This window comes from Drosophila subpulchrella, chromosome 2L (genome assembly GCF_014743375.2).
Source record: "Drosophila subpulchrella strain 33 F10 #4 breed RU33 chromosome 2L, RU_Dsub_v1.1 Primary Assembly, whole genome shotgun sequence".
In the NCBI taxonomy this organism is placed as follows: domain Eukaryota; kingdom Metazoa; phylum Arthropoda; class Insecta; order Diptera; family Drosophilidae; genus Drosophila; species Drosophila subpulchrella.
The window spans coordinates 24,433,073-24,454,752 of record NC_050610.1 but is presented as its reverse complement, the minus strand read 5'-3'; the positions used below and the strand labels follow the sequence as shown (position 1 = coordinate 24,454,752).

At 39.3% G+C, this 21,680-nt stretch overlaps 1 protein-coding gene across 4 annotated transcripts in view; it reads left to right on the top strand.

Annotated features, from left to right (window-relative positions):
- The window catches only part of LOC119548336 (hemicentin-2), a 105,001-nt gene that overhangs the window by 41,999 nt on the left and 41,322 nt on the right, over positions 1 to 21,680 (top strand). For all 4 annotated transcript variants that reach the window (XM_037855539.1, XM_037855538.1, XM_037855541.1 and 1 more), the window contains exon 3: positions 9,595 to 9,796. In XM_037855539.1, coding sequence (XP_037711467.1) covers positions 9,595 to 9,796 — 202 coding nt within the window. The remainder of the gene's footprint in view (positions 1 to 9,594; positions 9,797 to 21,680) is intronic.

Below are 21,680 nucleotides of genomic sequence, written 5' to 3'. Positions count from 1 at the left end.
TTTCAGTATATCTACTTAACAACATTTTTCAAGAGTAAATCAAATAACCATAGACTAATATCTTATTTAATTACATTTTTAATTAAGACCAAATGAGAACTTGGCATACTTAATATCATCTAATTGAGCAACCTGAAAGTGCTGCTTTGATTTTTAGGACACTCGTTGTTGTCAGGCAGAGTTCAACAAAGAAAATTCTCAATTAGTCGCGCTCCTTCCACCAACATGAGAATTTTCCAGCGAGGGAAATGCACAACACACATTGCAGAATGGCCTAATTAAAAAGCATAATTTAATTAAGAGGCGTCAGCTGGCCGAGTTTGTTGGTGCTTGACAAAAACAGAAAGCGGCGCCAAATGGAGGCCAAAACTTGTGGCATATGCCACAAAACAAGGACTGAATTTCCGTACAGCAGAGGTCAAGAAAGTTACACTAAGATGCCCACGTTAAAATGAAAATATTTCATAGCTTAACATTTTTAGGCAATTAATTCACATAGTGTATGAATTCATATAACCAAGTGGAGCTTTTATTATTGTTAGTTCTAAGACAATTTTGATGCCATATTATTTATAATTATTTTTAATTACATATTTTTTTCTTTGTTATACGACAAATTCAATATTTTTAAAACATGTTATCAAATTAATAATTCAACATCATACCATCCAACAAACTCTTAAATTGATAGATACTTATGGTTGAAAACCCACACCCATTTCCTGTTCTATTTTTTTCCCCACCTCTGTGTGATCCTCTCTGTCCCTCCACATCGTCCTTTCTCTTTCGCCTGCGTGTAAATGCAATCATAAATTTTGCGGCAAGTGCAGCTGCAGCTGCAGGTTCATGTTCGAATATTGCGCTGCACAAAACATGACAAACATTCGGCATGACTGCCCCTGCATGCAACATTCCGAATATTTAGCATTATTTAATTTGCAGCAAATTAAGTTTAATGTTTTACAACTTAACCGCATGATTTATGCAGTCCGCACATTCGTCCGCACTCAATCACGGCAGCCTTTGACAATTGTCGCACAAATTATGCCAAATTAAATGCCCGGCAAAATGATGGAAATGCAGTAGAAAGTGCAGGGAAACGCAGGCAAAGCCAAAGGACAATTGAAATGGACTCTCGAAATTGCATTATGCAGGGAAATGGAGGTCAAGAGTCGGGAAATGCCAGCAGATGGCCATCGGAGATGCTTAGATACTCTTTAGGGAAGCAACTAAATTTATGATAAAATAATATTAAATAAAAAAATAGTTCAGAGAATTTTAATAAATTTCTTACATAGTGAAAAGTTGTTTTTAAGTTGATTGGATTTATGACTTCTTGTGACTATAATAAGCTATACAATTATTGTAATAGAAATTTATTTGTTATCACTATTAAGACCAATAAGAAAATGTTTCACAATATTTCGGTTAATGTCATAGCTTTATATCTAATGGCCAGTGCATCTCTGCTCACCGTCCTCATTAATTTGCGACACCTCGGAATTCCGTATTCCGTATTCCGTATCTCTAGTCCGATATCTTTGCCCAGCAAACTGCATTTGCATTCTCAGCTACCCAAGCGGACCACTTTGGTCCACAGATACTCGGTCGAGGAGGATGTGTGGTCACCACAGGCATATTCTAGAGCAGATTCTTGGTTTCTGTTTGGGCCGCCTAGCCCCCTTAACCCCCTGAGTCCCCTTAACCCTCGGACACACGGTTCGGTCTATCTGTGCGTGCCTTATTGACTCGGCTTGGCTTTCAACGCAACTGAGCCGCAAAGTCAATTCTGTGAATGAATCCACAGTCTCTTAGCCAGCGGATATGAAGATGGACAAGAAGGGGATGTCGGCACTGGGAAAAAGGAATAAATTGGGTTTTGAGATTGCCTATATTGAACCTAACAAAGAATATTTTCAAACTCAAAGGTTTTAAATTGGTTTTCCAGTCGTTAGATTAGATCTATCTTTTAACGTTTATCATATTTTTTATATATTTAGTTTTATTTGGGCAATACAAATGTTGTTTCTTTTTATTGTTAAAAAAACATTTGTTCTTTCATATTTAATATACTTGTCGTAATTATGCTATCTCCAAACTATCCTAAATATTTAACTTCTTATTTAGTTCGTATTAAATGTTGATATTTTTGATATTAAAGGCTATTTTTTGCAGTGCAAGACAGGGGCGTAGGCCTCCCCTTAGCTTGCAGCATAAATGAAGTTCTAGTCGCAATGTGACGTTGATTTTTCATTTCAATTTTCTTGCCATTCGAGTCCTCCACGACCGCTCCTTTCTATTTTCCAAGCCCCTATTTTCCAAGCCCCCGTTCATTGTCATCCTCATTCTGAAAATGTTTACTTTGCACTGGTCGCATATAAAACGGGGACCCAACTGCTTGACAGTCAGTCATGGGATCCGAGTGTTTCAGCATAGGTATGAGGATGATATATCCCAGGGACCCCTTTCAGGCAACCCCCCGGTTTATATATGTGTGGGTTTTAGTTTGCTCGGTTTGCTTTAACTGTTGTTGATACGGTTTCCGTTTGTCTAAAGCTCCGTGCGGCACTTAAGTGAACTTTAAACACTTTTATTAATGGCATATTATGTAATATACGTGCCCTGGATGCCGCGGCTTCCCCCCTTTCGCCTCCCCCGTCTCGTTTTAAGTGGATAGGCAACTTTTGCCAACATTACTAGCTGCAAATGTTTTAATTAAAGTGAAATTGGGTATTCTGAGTGGCACACAAGTCCTTACATCTTCCCCTCCCCCGTCCCCAGGGCCAGCCGTTTTCCTGGGGTTTCCCTTTTCCCGCCTGCCCCCTCCATTTTCCGACCAAATCCGCTGCAATCCCAACTGGCAGCGATTTAGCCAGATGTTACGCATACGCAGCGTAAAACTTTTCCCATGCCCACCAGCCATAAGCCATGAAGATGAGGAAATCATATTTCCATTTCGGGCACATTAGCTGCGTAAAAATATTCAAATGGCAGAGAGAAAATTTTACCCACTCATCGTACTTAAAAACAAGCCAAATTAAAGTATTTATTTGGGCTACAATTTAAATTAGAGCGTGCAGCTCTGCATTTCAGCTTAAGCAGCTGATTTTATAGCTGTTAACATAATAATGAGTAAAAAGCATTATTTAAATAATATTATTGATAAAACTATTTAATAATTATTTGAAATCTAAAACCAAAAATGCTTGTATCAATATATTAAAAATCAATTTATTTTCTTGTATTGTTAGTAGGATAAAATCTAGCATACCTTTTTGGAATCCAGCCTGCATATAAAATAGCCTCGTGGATTTTTAGCATAGATCCCACGACCATAATCCCTGCACATAATCCCGCTAAGAGCATCGTTGGGTTTATAATTCCTGATCCCCGGCGGTTGATGTAATTGCCTCTGCTCAACCTCCACTTTCCCGCCGCCCACTTCCGGTTTTCCACTCGACGGCGACCATCGCTTAGTCATCAGCCAGATTTTCCACATTTCCCACTCCAGCTCCTTTTTGCAGCCCATTTTGCCCACCCTCGGCGACGGCTAAGCAAATACTTGGCACTGCCTCACATTACGCATACGCAACGTTTGCAGTTAATTTGCAAATGTTTCACATGCCGACTTCTTAATGAGTTGTCTCACCGACTGAGGCCATCAAATGGTCCACAAAGAGTGAAAATGGAAAGTGGAAGGGGTATCGGAATTCATTATTAAACTTCAGTTGTTGTTTGCCTTCCGATTGACTGGCGATTGTTCGTCGAAGGAGCAGATTGTATCCACTTTTTTGCTCCTGAATCGCTTGTTATGCCTTATGTGCGGCAAGTACTTGTCACAAAGGCTGCTCTTTCCATTTCTGATTCACTGAGGAAAAAGAAAACAAGAATCTATACCATCACTTTATTTTGGCATCCACTCTGCAGGGAAAAATCTTGAGTATCTTGAAAAATCTTGAATATTTGAACTTGGTTTAATGCTGTCTTCTTTTAAGCAGAAAACTTCCTTGTGGTGCAATGTTTTTTGATTTCATGCTTATTTTTTCCAAGTGTTCGTGTGGCAGTTGCAGCTGCAATGTCTTGTTAGGCGTACGAACTGCCACATATGCCTCGGCACAGGCACACACACTCACTGGATATGGGATGGCATATCCCTTATGCCAGTTCTTATCCCTATACCAGCCGACAAAGGATCCTCCCAGTTGCTTTGAGAGCACCACTAAAGACTTATGGCATTAGAGCACAGCAGCAAAGCAAAAGCAGAGCAAAAGCAGAGCAAAAGCAACCGCAACAACTTAGCGCATGTCAGCAACACATTACACGGAACTCGTAGCCATAAACTTGGATACACGACCAGGGCTGTGGGAAGTGGGGTATTTCGAAAGGAGGGATTACTGGGGGTTTATCTGAAATAGTTACAGTTATGACCGTTTTATGATCGTTGGAAAAAGTGATGATAGCCTCATAAAACGAATGGCTACGCTAACAATTATAGAAATAGAATTTTTTTTTACTTTTTTAGATATGTATCTAAAAACAAAAAGTCTTGTTTACTCAAGAACTACACCTCTTTCGCTTTCCGCAAGAGCCATTAGAAAATTGCACCTCAAATGTGAGCCAAAAGCCCTTTCGAAATCTTTAAAGTGTCCCTTTAAGGCCGTGATTAGTGCAATTCCTTTGCTGTTCCCAAAAGTTGCACCAAAGTTAATCCCCCTTCAAGTGCAAAGCTACGCCACTGACCCAAGAACATCGCCACATATACGTATAGTTGATTTTCAGGCAGCAATTGCTATTGTTGTAATTGTTATGAGTAAAAATGGGGGGCGGAGGGGGCTTTTCCAGAAACTCCACTCCGAGGTTAAAAAGTAATATATTTTACAACAACAATGGCAGGAGGCGAGACTACATATTATATTTATATGCCAAACACACACACACCAGAAAAACAACAATGGCTGATGTTAAGAGCAGAAATTCGCATTAAGCTGAAAGAAAAGCAAGACTGGACAGGGGAAAATTGTAGGGGGAGGGAAAATCCGGGGGTTGTCTCAACAGCAGAACACAACGCAAGCCAGGGAAAGCCACAAGTAAACGAGCCAAGAAAACAGCTTGTTTTAAGTGTAACACACACTCCCACATTAGTTGCATTTTGCTCGGGAGAAAGCTTTCCCCGCACCGCCTCCCGCTTTTCATCCTGTCGGCGTTGTAGCATGAAATCTGTTTTAAAAACTCCAGACATCACACACAATGCCCGAAATGCCATAATTCTTGTCTACGTACCAGAGTCTGCCACACTTTATGCGAAATAAATAATTACAAACAAGTCAAGCAGACACCGCCAGAAAATGATGTACAAGTGTTGGATGTTTAATGCCACTGGAAAATGTTTGGGGAAAGGCGGAAAATGGATGGAAAGATGGGACGGGAGAAGGAAGTGCAGGATACTCGAATTGCTGGAGGGGAAGTTGTAGCCAAAGTGCAACACACTTCGGTTGATTATGCTTTCCGAAGGCCATGAGTACATCAAATTGCAACTAAATGTGACTCACTTGAGGAAAATCTTCGCAAAAAACACATATTTATTGTTAAGAAAAACCTAGTTGATTTCAAAAAAGTAAGACTAAATAATTAAAATCTAGCGAAAGATAAAATTATCACAATATAATATAGGTTTTAATATTTAGAGTTTACTGATCAATGAAATTCTTGGCATTGTAGCTTTTCAAAAATAAATAACTACTTGGAAGTGTTTGTTTACAATTATTTTATAACGTTTTAATTGGAGAGACCTATTTCAGAAAATATTTTTACAGCTTCAGAGGATTTCAGCTTCGTTTTATGGAAAAGACACCACATTTATTCCCATTCCTTAGCACTCTGATGGCATTTGTGTTTATGAAGACGACGCGTCGTCAACCCCAAACAAAGTCCAACTCGTCGTACGCAAAAAAAGGAGAAACCACAGCCACAAAAACTAAAAAACTGAACAAAAAACACTACACAGTAAAGTGAAAAAAGTTTTATTTTTTTACGAGTGTGTGTAAAGTTTTTGTTGTTTGCTTTGGGTTTGTTTGGGCTGCATTTGGCCAGACTTGACTTTTGCTTTGGCATCTTTTTGGCCCAAACGAACTCTGCCTTCGTTTTTCCCCCTTTTCCTACACGCAAGGAAAAAGTATCATAAAAAAACTGTAGATTGGAAATTAATGAACCTTGAAAAATAAAAGATAAGTTCCAGAATTGAATGTATATAAATGTTGAATATACCCTTAAGTATCGATGGAAGAGTAAAACCTTTTAGAATAAGATTTTCCATCAAGTTAGTTCAACAAAATTAAGACTTAAAAAAACGGATTATGCCTTACTTAGTTTTCAATAAAATTCCTCCTTTTTTTCAGTGCAGTGTGCACTTGCATTTATGAATGTTTAAGCATTTCGAGTCGGGCTGAACTCAACTGAACTGAGTGGAGATAAAGTTTTCAGTCCTCAGTTCTCCAGCGAACAATTGAAAAATTCATAAAGCCAGTAGCAAAAGTGAGACGATGGAAAACTTTACCGAAACTCTAATGATGGCTAATTATTACAAAATACACACACACACACACATATGGGCCGGAATAAGTTTTCCCGCTGTGAGTGAAAACTTTCGTATGCAAACAAAGTTAATTTACATTTTAAAATCCATCAGATTGCAAAAGCTTGTTTAAATAATTGCAAAATACATTTTAGCCTTAAGGCTAAAAAAGAAAGGGGGTCGAGGAAGGGAAGGCCCCGAAAAACTTCAACACATTTTATAGTGAGTTTTTCCCCGAGCGCTGGCCAAAAAAGTGTTTTTCTTTCGACTTGCTCATGGTAATTTTCCCCACCTCTCGCTCGAAATCAACTTATATAAAGCAAATGAAATCTATATGCATATGCATTTCATGTTTTCGCATGCACAAAGGGGCGGCGGAGGGCGTGGTCATGGCAATTGAAATCCCTCGGGCGACAAGCTCAGCTCTCATTCATAATTATTTGCATGGAAATATGTAAATCGGTAGCCAAAGCAAATGTTAAACATGATTCCGAATCCCAGTCAGCTTTTTCGCTCACTCCCCGGTTTTGTGTTGATTTTGCAGAATTTTCGAATTACCTGCGTTGATCGAATTGGGATTTGGCCCTCTAATTGATTTGAAACCGGTTGGAAAATTCAACTGATTAGAAGCCGGGGATAATTGTGCCAACAAGCTGGAAAAATACCTCATGATTCGCGATTTATTCGCTATTTCGCGGATCTAAGTGAGATGAATTATTTTAGCATGCCCTTCTGGAGAATTCATTGAATTCGAAACGGAATGTTTTGAGTATCAGAAAAATTTGCAACTATATATAGTGTTATATAAACAAAAAGGTTGTAAAACCAGAGTGCATATTGCACAATGTTTTCATGCAACCAGCACTTAAATTGAAATAATATTTTCCAGTGCGTCCTTACAAAAAAATCTAAGAGGCTTCAACTTCGATTCATCACAATTACATAATCCTCTCCATAAAAAATGTGATTTTAATATACCCTTTCGAGCGTAAGCAAACATATCAGAAAGGTATTTTGTGAAAAATACCAACTTAAAGCAAACAAATGCCAGAAGCCCTGTTTTTGCGAATATTTGAAACTTTTTTTGTGTTGCCAACTGTTAATTACAATAACAGCAGGGGAGTGAGGAGCAAAGTTTCTACATGATCGAACTAAAAAAACGAAAAGCGGAAGAAAACGCAGCTGGTGGAAAAAAGTAGCATACATTTGAGCGATGGAAGCAATCGAAAATGCAGCCGCAGTGCATTGAGCTGTTTGTATTTTGTACTACTCGTTTTATATACCAAAAATCCCAACACAATAAAGCTGTTGCTTCGCTTAAATATATGGCTTTATGGGAAAAACACAGCGTAACAACGCAGGGTGAAATGGGTGAACATTTTCCACAAACATACATCTATGGATGGGCAGATTGCACAAAAAACAGATTTGCTTCAACAAAATACATGAAAATTGAGCGGAGTGGAAAAACAAGGAAAGCGGAGAATATAAAAAGCACGAGCACACAAAAAACTAAAATTCAGGCAGACAAATTAAAACTAAGCGCTGCATGTGCAAACAACCGGCCCATCCTCCCCCAGATTTCCCCCCCCCCCCATTTTCTTTCCCACCCCCATTTTCCGGCCAGCACTCGACCCAATGGCGTCCACTCGACCATTTGCTCCATTTAGCTGAATACACACTCGAAAAAAAGGGAAAAACTCACCGAACTAAACTGCGTGCTTAGTTTTATTTGACCGGTGCTGCTAAAACTGTAAAACGACCACAAGTAAAAGCTTCAAAGTTTCATTTCCTCGCACACCAAAAATATATATGAAAAAGAAACGAACAAGGAAATGCAGCTGGCGAAATTTGATTGGAATTGTTTCCGGAAAACTTATTTTGCAGATTTTTCACCAGCAATTATGCGCAAATACTTCTGAGCTGGTGAAAAACGCGGAGATTCTCATGCTAAAATTAAATTTAATGGCCGCAAAAAAGTCTTCGTATGCAGCACACAATATTTTTTGGGTACTCCATGTGAGCAATAAATTTTATTTCGATTATTTCCGGTTAATTTGGCTCTCTGAAAGTTTTTCTTTAATTTCGGTAAGTCATAAAAAACTGTGGAATAAAGCTTAATGTCCTGGAAGCGAATTTAAAAAGTATTTTTTAACGATTTTTGCAGAAAAGCAATTGTTAAGTTTAAATAAGAAATTAAGATCTGTTAGAAACTTTTTAGGTTTAGCCTTTTAATCTTTTTTATAACAAATATAAAAAATTTGCTTAGCAAATGAATAAAATAGAGAACTCCCAGCCAACTTTATGGGTAAATAATCCCCAATTTGTGTGGAAATTCTTTTCGGGAACGCAAACCAATTTGGATGCAGTTCCTCCATTCCCCGGCCATTGTGCTATGGCTGGCATGGCATGTGAATTATTCATTTTTGTGGTATAGATTTACAATTTCCACGGGTTTCTACAATACCATTTTTTTTTGCATTGTTGGTTTTTTATTTTTGGTGCTTGTATGTATGTACCACAGCTCCTCTGATGGTATTGATTTTCGTTTTTGCTCTGTTGCGTTAATAATAGTGAAAAAATAAATCAAATCAGTTTAGCAGCGAGGATATATCAATGTTGTTATATGAATTTGTGTTGGATTTCGACGGGTTCTCGTTCTCTCTTAATTAAATGTACGCGGGCTAAAATTTGCACAAGGTAATTGAATTGGCGCTGCCAGTTATCCGGAAATAAATGCTGGGTGCAAAAACTGAGAGAAACCAGGGTAATATATATTTAAACAAATGTGAAATTTATAATATTAATTTTAAGGCAAATGCAAAATAAATTCTACGCAGTATCCTAAGTTTTCAGTTTGCAAGGATGTCTAAAAGTATGCAACACTTAAGGTATTTTTCATTCCACATTCGAATACTGTTGCATACTCTTAGGCACCTCATAAGTGATTTCAAGCCGCTTTTTATCTGTTAGCTATTTTCCCCCGTGTAATCCAATTTGTCTGCATTCCCGTGTCATTCCAGGTCACCTTTGGCTCTCGATTGGCCTGATCTCCGGCGACGATTCGCTGGACACGCGTGAGGGAGTCGATCTGGTGCTCAAGTGCCGCTTCACCGAGCATTACGACTCGACCGACTTCACCTTCTACTGGGCGCGATGGACCTGCTGTCCCACATTGTTCGAGAACGTGGCCATTGGCGATGTGCAGCTCAACTCGAATTATCGGTAAGTTTGTGCAATGGGCCGATAAATCACAGACACAGGCCTGGCCTGTTCTGTCCCGTCCTGGCCTCATAAATTCCACGCTGATGGCTGATGGCTGATTGCCGATGCCCGATGCCTGATGGCTGTCAATGAGCTGAGGCAGCCGCCGGGAACGTCAAGGGTTAAGGACATTTATTTAATTGCCGGCGAGGGCAGGATTGTTTTCCCTCGCGATAAAAGATGAAAGATGCGCCACCCAAGTCTCGGCCGTTCGACTGTTAAATTTATTAAAATTGCCATCGACAACGTCATCGATGCCGTTGTACATCATTAAATGTTCATCTGCCTGGCGATAATTCATTACAAGCAAGTTGATGGCTTCCCGTTTGGCCCCTTAGTGTATCCTTTTCGTCCCTTTGAGCCTTCTGGCGCAGCTGTTGGCCCACGATTCTGGGCTGGTTCGGAAAAATTATTGCCATACAATAGCAGGCAATGATGCCGGTGTCTGGAGATACAAATTAATTGCGAATGTTGGCAGCTTGTCTAATGAGGGACAAGGAAAACCGTTTAATTATTTTATGATCCAGAGATTATCAAATACATTTTTATTAGTCTTCCATAAAACATAGGCTAAAAACATATTTTCGAGAGTTTAAATTTATTTAGTTTATTTTTTATTGGAACATTTTAGGTTAATCTTTTAAAAACACTAATTATAATACGTAAGCCGAATTAATTTGTTTTCCGAACATACAATGAGAAAATAACATTCATATTCCACAAGTTAAAACCAAAATATACTTAAAATAGGTACATTTATTATTAATTGCATTTCCTTGCAACTTTATTTTATTACTGACCTTTAGTAAATTAAACTATTTATTTAAACTTCATTGTCCAATTGGCAAATTGCACGGAGGAAAAATGTGCTCGTCTGAGTACTCATAATTCCGTTGGCCATAGCCACGCAGCGCTCATTTCTATACGGAAGGTTTGTATCAATAACATATCCATTGAGAAAAGGTGCTGGCTTTCCGGAGGCCACCGAAACAAACTTTCCACGGTTTTCCTTATCTTTGATGCCCAGCCAGTAATAAGCGTCCTTACGCAACTTGGGTTGAATGGCATCCACCTCCTCTTTATTTTGGAAGGCTGCTAAATATCCCCTTCCTTCGCGACAGAATAGTTCGGCTTGATTCCAAGTCATGCCAGTGTCACTAATGAAAAAGTATCTTGTTCCAATCTTCTGAAAATCTGGCGGAGTGCTCATCGGTGCCTGTATGCTGTTCGGTTCCACTTCTTTTCCTTTTTTAAAAGAGCTTTGTATCGCCAACGTTTCTCTTGGAGTGGTTCCCAGATTTGCCAGATAGGCTTTTGTTTCACTTTCAATTCTATCCATGTTTGCCTTAATTTCCCTTAATAAATCAGCAAGTAAATTCAACTGCTTCTGAACATTTTGATTGTGATCGAAGAGTGGCCTCTGAGCGGCAAGGCAAAATGCACCACATTGATTAGGGGCATCTGTAAGAACACACCTTGTTTCTGGTTGAAATAATTTCACATTTGGTCGCACAATTCCGTATAGATTGCAGAATACAAAGGCGTATAAAATATTATTTCTGAGATTAAGCATTTTGCGATCGTAGAACTGCAGAGGGCGAATGTTGCGGATGAACTGACTCTAAATATATTCGCCGATTTTGAAAGAGCACTTTGTGACCACATGCTATCACAAATGTATATATTTCGTACCATGAGCGAATCATCTTTAATACGAGTATAAGTTATAATAGTTCGCTAAAAATCTATTTTTAGGCATCTGGATATTTTAAGTGATCAAGAGATTAAATAAATTCTTAGAGTACAATTCCTAGAAACGTATTATTTTTGTTTATAAAAATATTAGCACACACATGTTTTGATGTCAAATATAAATAGAAAACTTTCTTGACAAAAATTGGATAATTGCTTGTTTAATACAATTGAATAATACAAATCATTTAAATAAATGAATAGCTATATAGAGTTCTTGGACTCACATATGTATGTATATTCCATAGTTACGATGTAATCTAGCTATAAGAAAAAAAAAATTAACTAATTCTAACAAAATTAAAACTATTATTTATAAGTAGTGAATAAACAAAAAATTTAAATTGAAGTACCTGAAATTCTAACCCCACAATTTCTCAACTTCTGCCCATTGTTCCTAAGCACTGGTAACACATTGCGTATACGCAACTTAATTTCCAACTCTTGGGTTGCAGAACTCCCTGCGAAATCGAAAAACAAGAAGGGAGAGAGAGTGTTGGAAACTTTTGAACTGTTTGAATAAAATGCGTTGAATACTGCTCACAGAACTGCCGGCATATTATTTATTAATCATAATAATCATTTTCCACAGCATTTTGAGCGTGAATAAACAACAACAAAAAATCGGCGAAACACAACAAAAGTAATAATAAAAGATTGAGAGAGTGGGGAAAACATTCAATGCGGCGTATGCTGCAAATCGCTTGGAAAATTTCAACAGGCCATTCAAAGTACATGCCAGACAAAGAGCCCATCGCAAGGTTAAGGGGGCGTGGGCGTGGCAGGGGCGGGGCAATGAGGCGGAGACCACCAGACGACAAGCATAATAAATAAATGATCCAGCAGATACATGTACTGCATGTTTCCGCTAAGTAGCAGCAGCCACAGAAACATGCAAATGCCAAAAACGTGTAAGCAGCAAAAGGGAACAGAGCAGGCGAAAATAAAATAAGAATTATTATAACACAATTTTGCTAATCGCCCGTTAAACCATTTGCTTGATTTATGTGGCCCTGGGATTCGGACTAATGGTGCAAAGCAGGAAGGGACGTACAAACATACAAAATTCGGGTGAGAAATGGAGGGACCCCATAACAAAGTGATGGGATTTCCATTCAGCGGAATCAACGAAATTAATCAATATTTTAGAGACACATATATGTATGAAAAAGAACAATTATTATAACAAAGAACAATAAGAATATAACGGAGGTATGTAGGTTTTTCAAATAACTCTAGCTCAATTTACAAAGCCAATATTGTACAGTCTTAAAATCACTAGACATTGGCAAGTCTTAAAGTGATATGTCTCAGTTAAATCGCCTCTCCACAAAGAAATCCTTCCGAACTGCCCATTATGCCATATCCTTCACTCAAAAGCGAAGGAAAGTTCTCTGTTTTTCAACTCGAGTTCTAGTTGTTAAAAGGCCATCAGATTTCTCTCTTTCCGCCCTTTTTTATTCTGTACAGCCATACATTTAGTCATTGACAGGAGGCGGTGCACAAAAGGCAATTGTGATCCTTAAAAGGCGTGACCGACAGGAGCAAAAATCCTTACAATTTTTTATGCTTACAGCTTGCACTCGAAATGAATGGGTAAAAATAGTGAAAAAGAAGGGTTTGCCTGTTTTGCATTGACATGGGAACAAAAGGCTAATTGGGATGTTAGACAAAAGGCGCTGCAACTCTGGCCGATTTTTTCCAAGGTTTTCGCTGCTGTAGGACATGAAAAGGAAAAACACAGGAAAAGGCCTTGCCCAACACAACGCCAGCAGTGGCAACCAAAAAGATAAATTGTTTTTTAAACGAATTCAATAAAGCGTGCCATAACAAAATACAAAACACACAAATACGAAATGCGAAATGCAAAACACAAAAGGCAGCCGACTTTCGGGAGATTTGAACATAAAACGCCTATACAGTCGGCATGGCTTATTTGCATTTCAATTTGCATAAGTGGAGAGCTGCCACATACCTACCTATACAAAATATATATCTCCATATCCCGATAGATGTCGCATCGGGTTGGAGGCAACACACGTGTTGCCGATTTCCAGACCCCAGAAAGTCAGCATTTGATCTGCGCATTTTGATGTATGTCTGCCGCCAAGGTAAAGGTTAAGCGCTGACCCGCATGAAAAGGCAAACATCCCGGGAAAACTGGGCAACTTAGGACCGTCCATTGATAGCAACAAGCTACGTTTGCATAAATAGCAGAAATTATTGCCGCACATCCATCACCCGAAATGCGAAATGTGTCAGCTGAGGCGCAGCCCACATTAATATATAGTGGATATATACAGGCAAACAACAAAATGAGTTGGCAGGAGATCAACGAGTATATTAAATGATCTACATAAATGTGTGTTTATATCGAAAATTGTTTGTGGCTGCTCTGTGCCAATTTATATTATTAGCATTTAAAGCATTTTTAGAAAATGAAGAATATTTGTTTTTTTAAATTAACAACTATCCTATCTATAGTTAAAGAATATCAGTTTTTGTTAATCGAAACAAAGAGTATAAACGCTGCTTTAATGGTTTAATTTTTGAAAGAGCAAATGAATCACAAAAATGTAATTAAAGCACTTATTATCGTTTCATTGTTGGGATGTTATAAAAAAACGAACAAATAATTACCCCAATATATTGGCAGTTTGAAGATCTTTTACACAAATTTAACAACTTAAAAATTATATTTATTTGGGTAAGACACAAAATAGCTAGGTAAGTTGAAAAAGCCATTCAGCCTTTAAAATCAATACCGCAAAAATATACAAAAATGAAATGATAAGCCATTTTAGCCTTTCGATTCCTTTTTTCCCACGGGAGTATCAAAAATGTTCGCCACGGCAGAAGAACCACAACAAAGACTCATGGGGCTGTAGCAAATCAAAATTAAAAATCGATAGACAGCATGAGTTTCATATTAAATTTCTTTTAACACAATTGAAAAATGCCGCCTACTGATGTTCCGGATGCTTCCGTTTTTTTCTTTTATTTTCTCATTCCTCACGATTTCTGATTTTATTTTTATTTTCTGTGCTGTGTATTTTGCTATCTGTTCGGTGAAAAGCAAATTTTTTGATTGTTTTGCACGCTCCAGCAGCGAAATGTTTGCGGCACTTAAACAACAAGGGGCGAGCTCCACGCAAAATTCCAATATCATTCAACAAACAGGCAGCGGCGCAAATAAAATGCGGGTTTGGGCAGCATTCGAGGTTGTTAAGGTCATCAAAATGACAATTTTCGGACGGGGGAACCGCAAAAAGATAAGAGCAATGTATCGGCCGATGGTCAGGGGGTTGAAAACGAACCAATCCCAATGGCAATCCCGATTCAATCCATCCATCACTGAGCCCCGTGATGGAACAGGGCAATTGTGAAATTTGATTGATTCCCAAAACTTATTGGAAGTTAGCTGGTCAAGTGGTCAACTAAGTGGACAAAAAGGCGATATCGATGACTTTTCAATAGGCGTTTCTAGTTTGTTGAACTAACAGCCTTATTTGTCAAAAAATATTTGACTGTACTTTGGGTTTAGTTTTTCAGGCTTACTAAGGTAGATATGAGACCGTCTGAAAGTATGCAATGAAATTTTTGTCACAAACACAAAGATGAGTTTTTACTGCATAGTTTTCGACGCCTTTATAGGTTTTAAAACACAGTGGGATGTATAAAAATTGCTAGTGCCTAGCACATTAAATTAATGTTTATTTTAGTTTCCCTTGCATCCATGTAAAAGTATTATTCAGTATTCCCTGCCAAATCGACTGTAAATCAATCTCTGGACAATACGCAATTAATCTGGAGCCAAATGCGGTTCACAGCCGTCAAGAGCTGTCCAAAAACTGACCGAACTTCGACCAACCCGCTTTCGATATATCAAATGGCCCTTTCAACAAGCGCTTTTAATGATTTCCACTTTGCGCGGCGCATTAAATGACTTTACGACCTAGGACACAGATTTTGCAGATTTGCGCAATGGAATGCACAAACCCCAAAAGGGGCTTAGTCCGCACCACCTAACCGCCCCCCTTTTTAGCGACGCCCCTGGCCATCCAGGAGCGGGTTGGAACCCCCTCTCCACACGACACATTTGCACATTTGCGATGTTTTGTTGTTTCGGTGCTCGTGGCGTTGCGTAAATTAATTTCAGTCGCTAAGCGTAATTTAAAGTTAGCTTAAGCCAGCAGACATATACATAACCACACATGGTCGTACACGGAGAGAAAACGTGGGCTATAAGGGGTAATTTCAAGGAGTGTAACTTTTGTTATCTATATTGGAAGTAATAATTTGGAAGATCACTTTCTTTGACTAAACATAACTTTTTAAATGTCGAGAAATAATTTTTTTATACACTAACAAAAGATTAATTGCTTTCCATTAAAAAAAAAAGGGCAAGAAAGGACAATTTAAAAATTCCAAAGATCCAGAATTTTTTTCTTGAAGGGGTAAAAATATATTTTTCTGTTGAGTACAAGTAAGATTTTTAGGATAAGCCTAGCTCTACTTAACTATTTCACACTTGGATAAAATCAAAAAATCAGATCTCACTAGCTCGACTTTTCGTTCAGTGTAGGCACACACTTTGGCAGCATAAACAAGACTCACAACAAACGGTCGGGCTCCATGCAAATACGCACATGCGGTGGGCGGTTGGCCAAGGGAAAAGTTCCGGAAGGGGATGGGCGGGGAAGGGAAAGGCATGAGGAAAACTGTGGAAAGCTGGGGAAGTGCGAAGGGGGTCGGCGGAACAGAAGGTGTCCGACCGCCCGCCGGTCATGTGAAGTTCATAAAGCTACGGGGCGAAACCGAAAGCCAAAAACCGAAAACGGAGCGGGAGAGCCGCCGCCGGAAGTTGTCCGCCGTACGAAGTGCGACTTGTCAACGTGTACTTCCGGCCGCCATTCTTCGCCGCAATAACCGCAGAAATGTTGAGGAGGGGAGGGGGGACGGAGGAGGAGCGTTGGCCATGACACACAGGAAGCAGTTGGCCGCTCTTCCCTTCCGTCTGGAGTCGCCAAACTTTATGAATAATTCAGTTTAAATGCCTTTTTTTATTGCCAGTGTTGTTGCCTCTTGCTAGCCTACACTTGGCTGGATCCAGCTTACAGACTTGCAAGTGCTACTTATATAATTTGAATACTTCAAAATTATGGCCTTAAATCCATATTAGAGTCTTGTAAACTTATAGTATCGAAACAAAGAAATGAAATGTTAACTTTAATAAAATATTTGATAAATGTAGATGGAACTAGTAAGGAAAGCATCAAATTAAATACATTTTGTTGATATTTCATGTCCCAATTAAACTTGTTAAATTCCTGTTTAGTATTTTCTCACTTATTGAAGTAATCGTGTTTGACCAACTTATCTAAATTCTATTTTATAATACGAGCAGCTAAAATCAAATAACTATCTAAATGTACTTCAAGGCACAGCAATTAATGTGGCAAATATTTACACACAATTGCCAAATACTTTGACAGAAAATGTTCTACATTTGGAGGGTCTCTCGTGCGCATTACGCATACGCCGCGTATTGCAGTCGAGTGAAGGCGTGGGAAAAGGCAGTGGGAAAAGTTGATGTTGCTAAATTTGTTGTTTATTATTTGTTCGCTGTTATTGTTGCCGAGTCGTCGACAATGTCGCCGGTGGCAGAATCAGAATCTGAATCAGAATCAGAGCCAGGAACAGGAGCCAGCATCCTTTGGAAAGTGCTGTCTCCGGCGCTGTTGTTTCGGCGATGTTTCGACGTAAGTGATTTGGAAACACCTGCTTAGCATGTTGCCAGGTAGACGACGACACTTTCCCCCTGGCTTTTCCCTTGCTTTTCCCCCGGCTTTCCCCACTTTTGTGTCGACATTTATTAAGGTTGTTTTGTGGCTGCCATAATACAGTTTAGATGGTGAGCGACAACCCAGAAGGGAAGCCATTAACATCCTTGCTATGTCTTGTCTCCATCTTCCCGACCAGCCCACTTTTCCGCCCCTCGGCAGACGCTTGGCAGTCCCATAAACTTTGTCAACTAACATAAATTTTATGTAATAATTTTTCTAATCAGAAAATGAATATGCGGCACCACGGAAAGGGGGTTTACTTGCACCTTTTTAACAAGACACGCACCCAAAATAAAGGGTGTACCAGCTAAAACATTTTAAAACCATTTGTTAAATTTTATAATTTCACATTTTAAGTAACTGAAAACAATCTAAAACATTTTCTGAAAAACATATTTTATAGACAGGAAACACCCTAACTATAAATAATTTAAAGATTGATAGTTTTAACATATTTGCATTACTTTTTGATAGATTAAGCGTTAGCTTAATAAAGTAATCGATAACTTTCATATTAAATTGTATTCTTTTCAAACACCATACTCAATTAATTAAGTGTTTTTTAAGTACCCTAAGAATGTTATTCATGATATAATTTCTTTATTTTCGTCTTTAAACTTTCATGTATTGTTAAAGTTAAGAGAGCGACAATGTGACCACCCCGTATCTCAGTTTTTAACAGCTCATCTAGAGCGATCTTACAGTTTTTAAATACATTTTTAAATGCCGCAAAATGGCGTTCGTGCCGTCACTCAGCTGCTTTTGCCTCCGCTGTTTGTCATTCGCCGTTAAAATCAATTTACGACAAAATAAACACACGCACTGTCCTGGATCTCCCCCGAACGCCGAAAAACCCCCGGATCGCTGGATCCCTGGCTGCCGGGATGCCGGGAACCCATCTGCCTGGTGTTTGCATTGCTGCGTTGTTTGTTTGCTTCCTGCTGGCGCTGTCACAGGATCCTGATTCCAGGACCTCCGACCAGAACTCAGGGGCCAAAATGAGGAGTCAGTGGCAGCGTCTGTCGCTGTCACCTTTAATGTAGAAATATTTTTACTCTTGCTCGGGCATTGACAGACAATGAAGAGGGTTTTTCAGAAAGCTTATCGAAAATTGGCTTAAGGATGTGTGTCCTCTGCGGTCCTATCCCGTGCTCCCCGCCAATTTAATGGGCCTGACCCAAGGCGGGGTTCCGTTCCGGCATTTTACCGTCCCGGGCAACTTTAAGTCCACCCAGAGCATAGTTTATGGCCAAACTTTATGAGGGGTGAAGCTCATTAAGTGCGAGTATCGGGCATTACCATCTATATAGAGTTGCAGTCCGGGTGCTCATTAAAATCTAAAGCTCCGAAGCTCGGCACGGATTTCGTGCTATCAAAGGACTGCAAGTTACAAATTACACAGCTTGAAAAATAAATATGCTGGCTCCCAGTTTTTAAAGCTCAGTAAATTTCTATAAGTAGAACATAGAGAAAAAGTCTGCTTTTAAAACTTTGACCATTACATGTGCTCACCTTGACTGTCACTTATAGCAAACTTATATTTAACACAAAACATTTTTTAAAAACAATAAGCCAGCACATTTTGTTAAAAGGCTCCCATAAATACTAACGCTCTTAAAAACTAAAAGTATCTCTATAAATAAATACATTTTGATAAAAGCTAAGTGCAAGCAATCCACCACAAAAACCCGAATCAAATCAGTTAAAACTTCCGCTCGCCAAAAGGCCATCAATAATGAATGCAGCTTTCTTTTGCGATTATACCAATTTGAGCACTTCTCCGCTGACGAATAAAAATTAAACTTTAATGAAAATGTAACCAGACGCTCAACTTTTCGCAGACATCTTAAGTCGTACCATAATTTTCGATGGGAACATTTGAGCTTTTCGCGTGGCGCAGTAATTAAAAATTCAACGGGCGAAAATCAACAGGAGAAATCTGTTAACTGTTATCCCGTAACCTGTTACCAATCAGGACTCGGGATTCCTTGATGAGCAGGTGTGCCTGAGAAGTTTTCGCTCCCCCTCGAAAAGCTGTCTGAAAATAAAACAAAGGCGGTGGGCGGGGAATTCCGGGGGGCTTTTCCCGGCAGCAGCAGCAGCTGTTGCCCAGTAACCCCCATTTCAACCCCAAAGACATTATTGCTCCCGCGAGGCCGCCAGGAAAAAAAAGCAATACATAGTTTCGTGACGGCCCCCAAAAACTCGAAACGGGGGTAGGGCTGGCTGCCAAGGGTTAAGGGGCTTCCCCTGGATGACAGCGCTTGTCGATGATGACTATGGCGATGATGATTAGAACGAACGGCCTCCGAGGACTCGGCACGCAGTTGGGTCCTGTGGCCATTGCCTTAATTACGTGGAGATAAGAAACGCAAATGTAAATATAGCAACGCCTCACAGGTACAGTGGAGCTCCCTTACGAGATATGCCCTTAAAACCTCTTTATTTTATTTTTTCATTTCCAACTTATATAAGACGATTAAGGATTTTTACATATCATTATATACATTAAATACTAAATATAACCCCCAGATATTTTTATGATCGCTTTAGGGGTTTTTTATCTAGAAAAATATATGAGAGGTATTATTTTTTATATTTCAAGAAGAAAGCATTTAAAAGTAAAATATGCTGCTGCTCCAAAACAAAACACATTTTTTTAATACTCACTGCCGACTTATTTTTGCAGTCGGTTGTGTCATTTAACTTGTAAGTATTATCAGAATTACTATTATTAATATTTAAAAAAAATGTAAGTTTAAAAAGATAGTTCCTCCATTTACTTGAATTTTCTCTTGACTCACCCTTCACTGTACTCCCCCCAAAAAAGAGCGAAAGTGAAGGGGCGGTGGGAGGGCTGGCCGTTGGGGTAAAGGGAAGGTGGGTGTTAAATGGGTGGCACAACTCAAAGTGGCAGTTGGCCTTGCCGGGCGGACGCAACAGCTGCGCTCACTAAACGCTCCGGCATAAACATAAAAAGTCTATGAAACTGTCATAAAGCAGGCAATAGAACCGAACGACCGGCGTGGGGTCTCTGCTCCCCAACTTGCCACGCCCCCTCCGGACAAAATATAGCCGCCTCCCGGGTGGCCTTGTCAGTTGGCTAAAACTCATTTGTAAGGCGTTGCTCATAAAAAGCAGGAGGCGAACAAAAAATCGGTCTAAAGAAATTAGACATCGTGCGCGATTTTACAGAGAGAAAATGGCAGTGCCATTTTTTAATGACTCTTGAATTGAAATAAGCTTTTAGATATTTGAATTGATAATATATAGTCATAATAGTCATAATTTTTAGTCATAACCGTAGGCGTAATCGCCCACACATATTAATTTAATTTTCTGACTTTAAGCTTCCAGAACCATTTGTTTTAGGCCAATTTTAAATTCAAACACCCATTTTTCCAACATTTTTCTCTGAGTTATCCCAAATGTCTGCCGTTAGCCAGAGAACTTCTTCAACTGTCATCTGAGGCTGCGCCTAGAAGTGAGCTTTAAAATTTGCCGACCAAAATGGGAGAACTGGGGGTTCCTAACTCAAGAGAGTGTGTGTGGGTGGGCAAAGTATTTTTCTGGTCTGCCAAAGTCAAAAATTATCTAACAACAGGCAAAGTGGGGTTGGGGGAGTTGACTTAGGGAAGCTTAGCCATTTCATTTTTGGCCCTGTTGTGCGGGCGAATATGTGTGTTAGGAAAAGATTATGCGCTTATAATGGGTCCGCAAGTTTTTGGACCCGGGCAAATCTCTACGAAATTGGCTTTTGAGCGCACATAAAATGCGGAATGCGGGGCAGCGGAGTGTATTACACTGTGGAGCAAAATAGCAGAACCGGGAGACCAGATAGGCGGATTGTTCAAACAATATATATACATGCACACAACTGTAAACAAAAGGGCCATAAATTAAGGCAAAAACGAAGCGAGATATACCCCGTCTATATGAACCAGACGTGTGTGTACTCCGGCCCCTAGATGCTCCCTGAAAACCCCCCGAAAAAGGGGGCACACACTCCCGCTTGTGTCGTAAAACGCAGCATAATGAAACATTATAGAAATCATAAAAATCAACATCATATTTATGCATATAAAGCGGGCAACAAAACATCGGACTGCCAGACAGACAAAAGCCAAAAATTGCTGCAGCAAAAAGCAAAATATGCAAAATAAAATGTGAGCAAAGAAAGTGAAAAGGAAGGGCGCACAAAAGAAAGAGAAATGGGAAGCGCGTAAAACAAGAGGACATGGATGAAG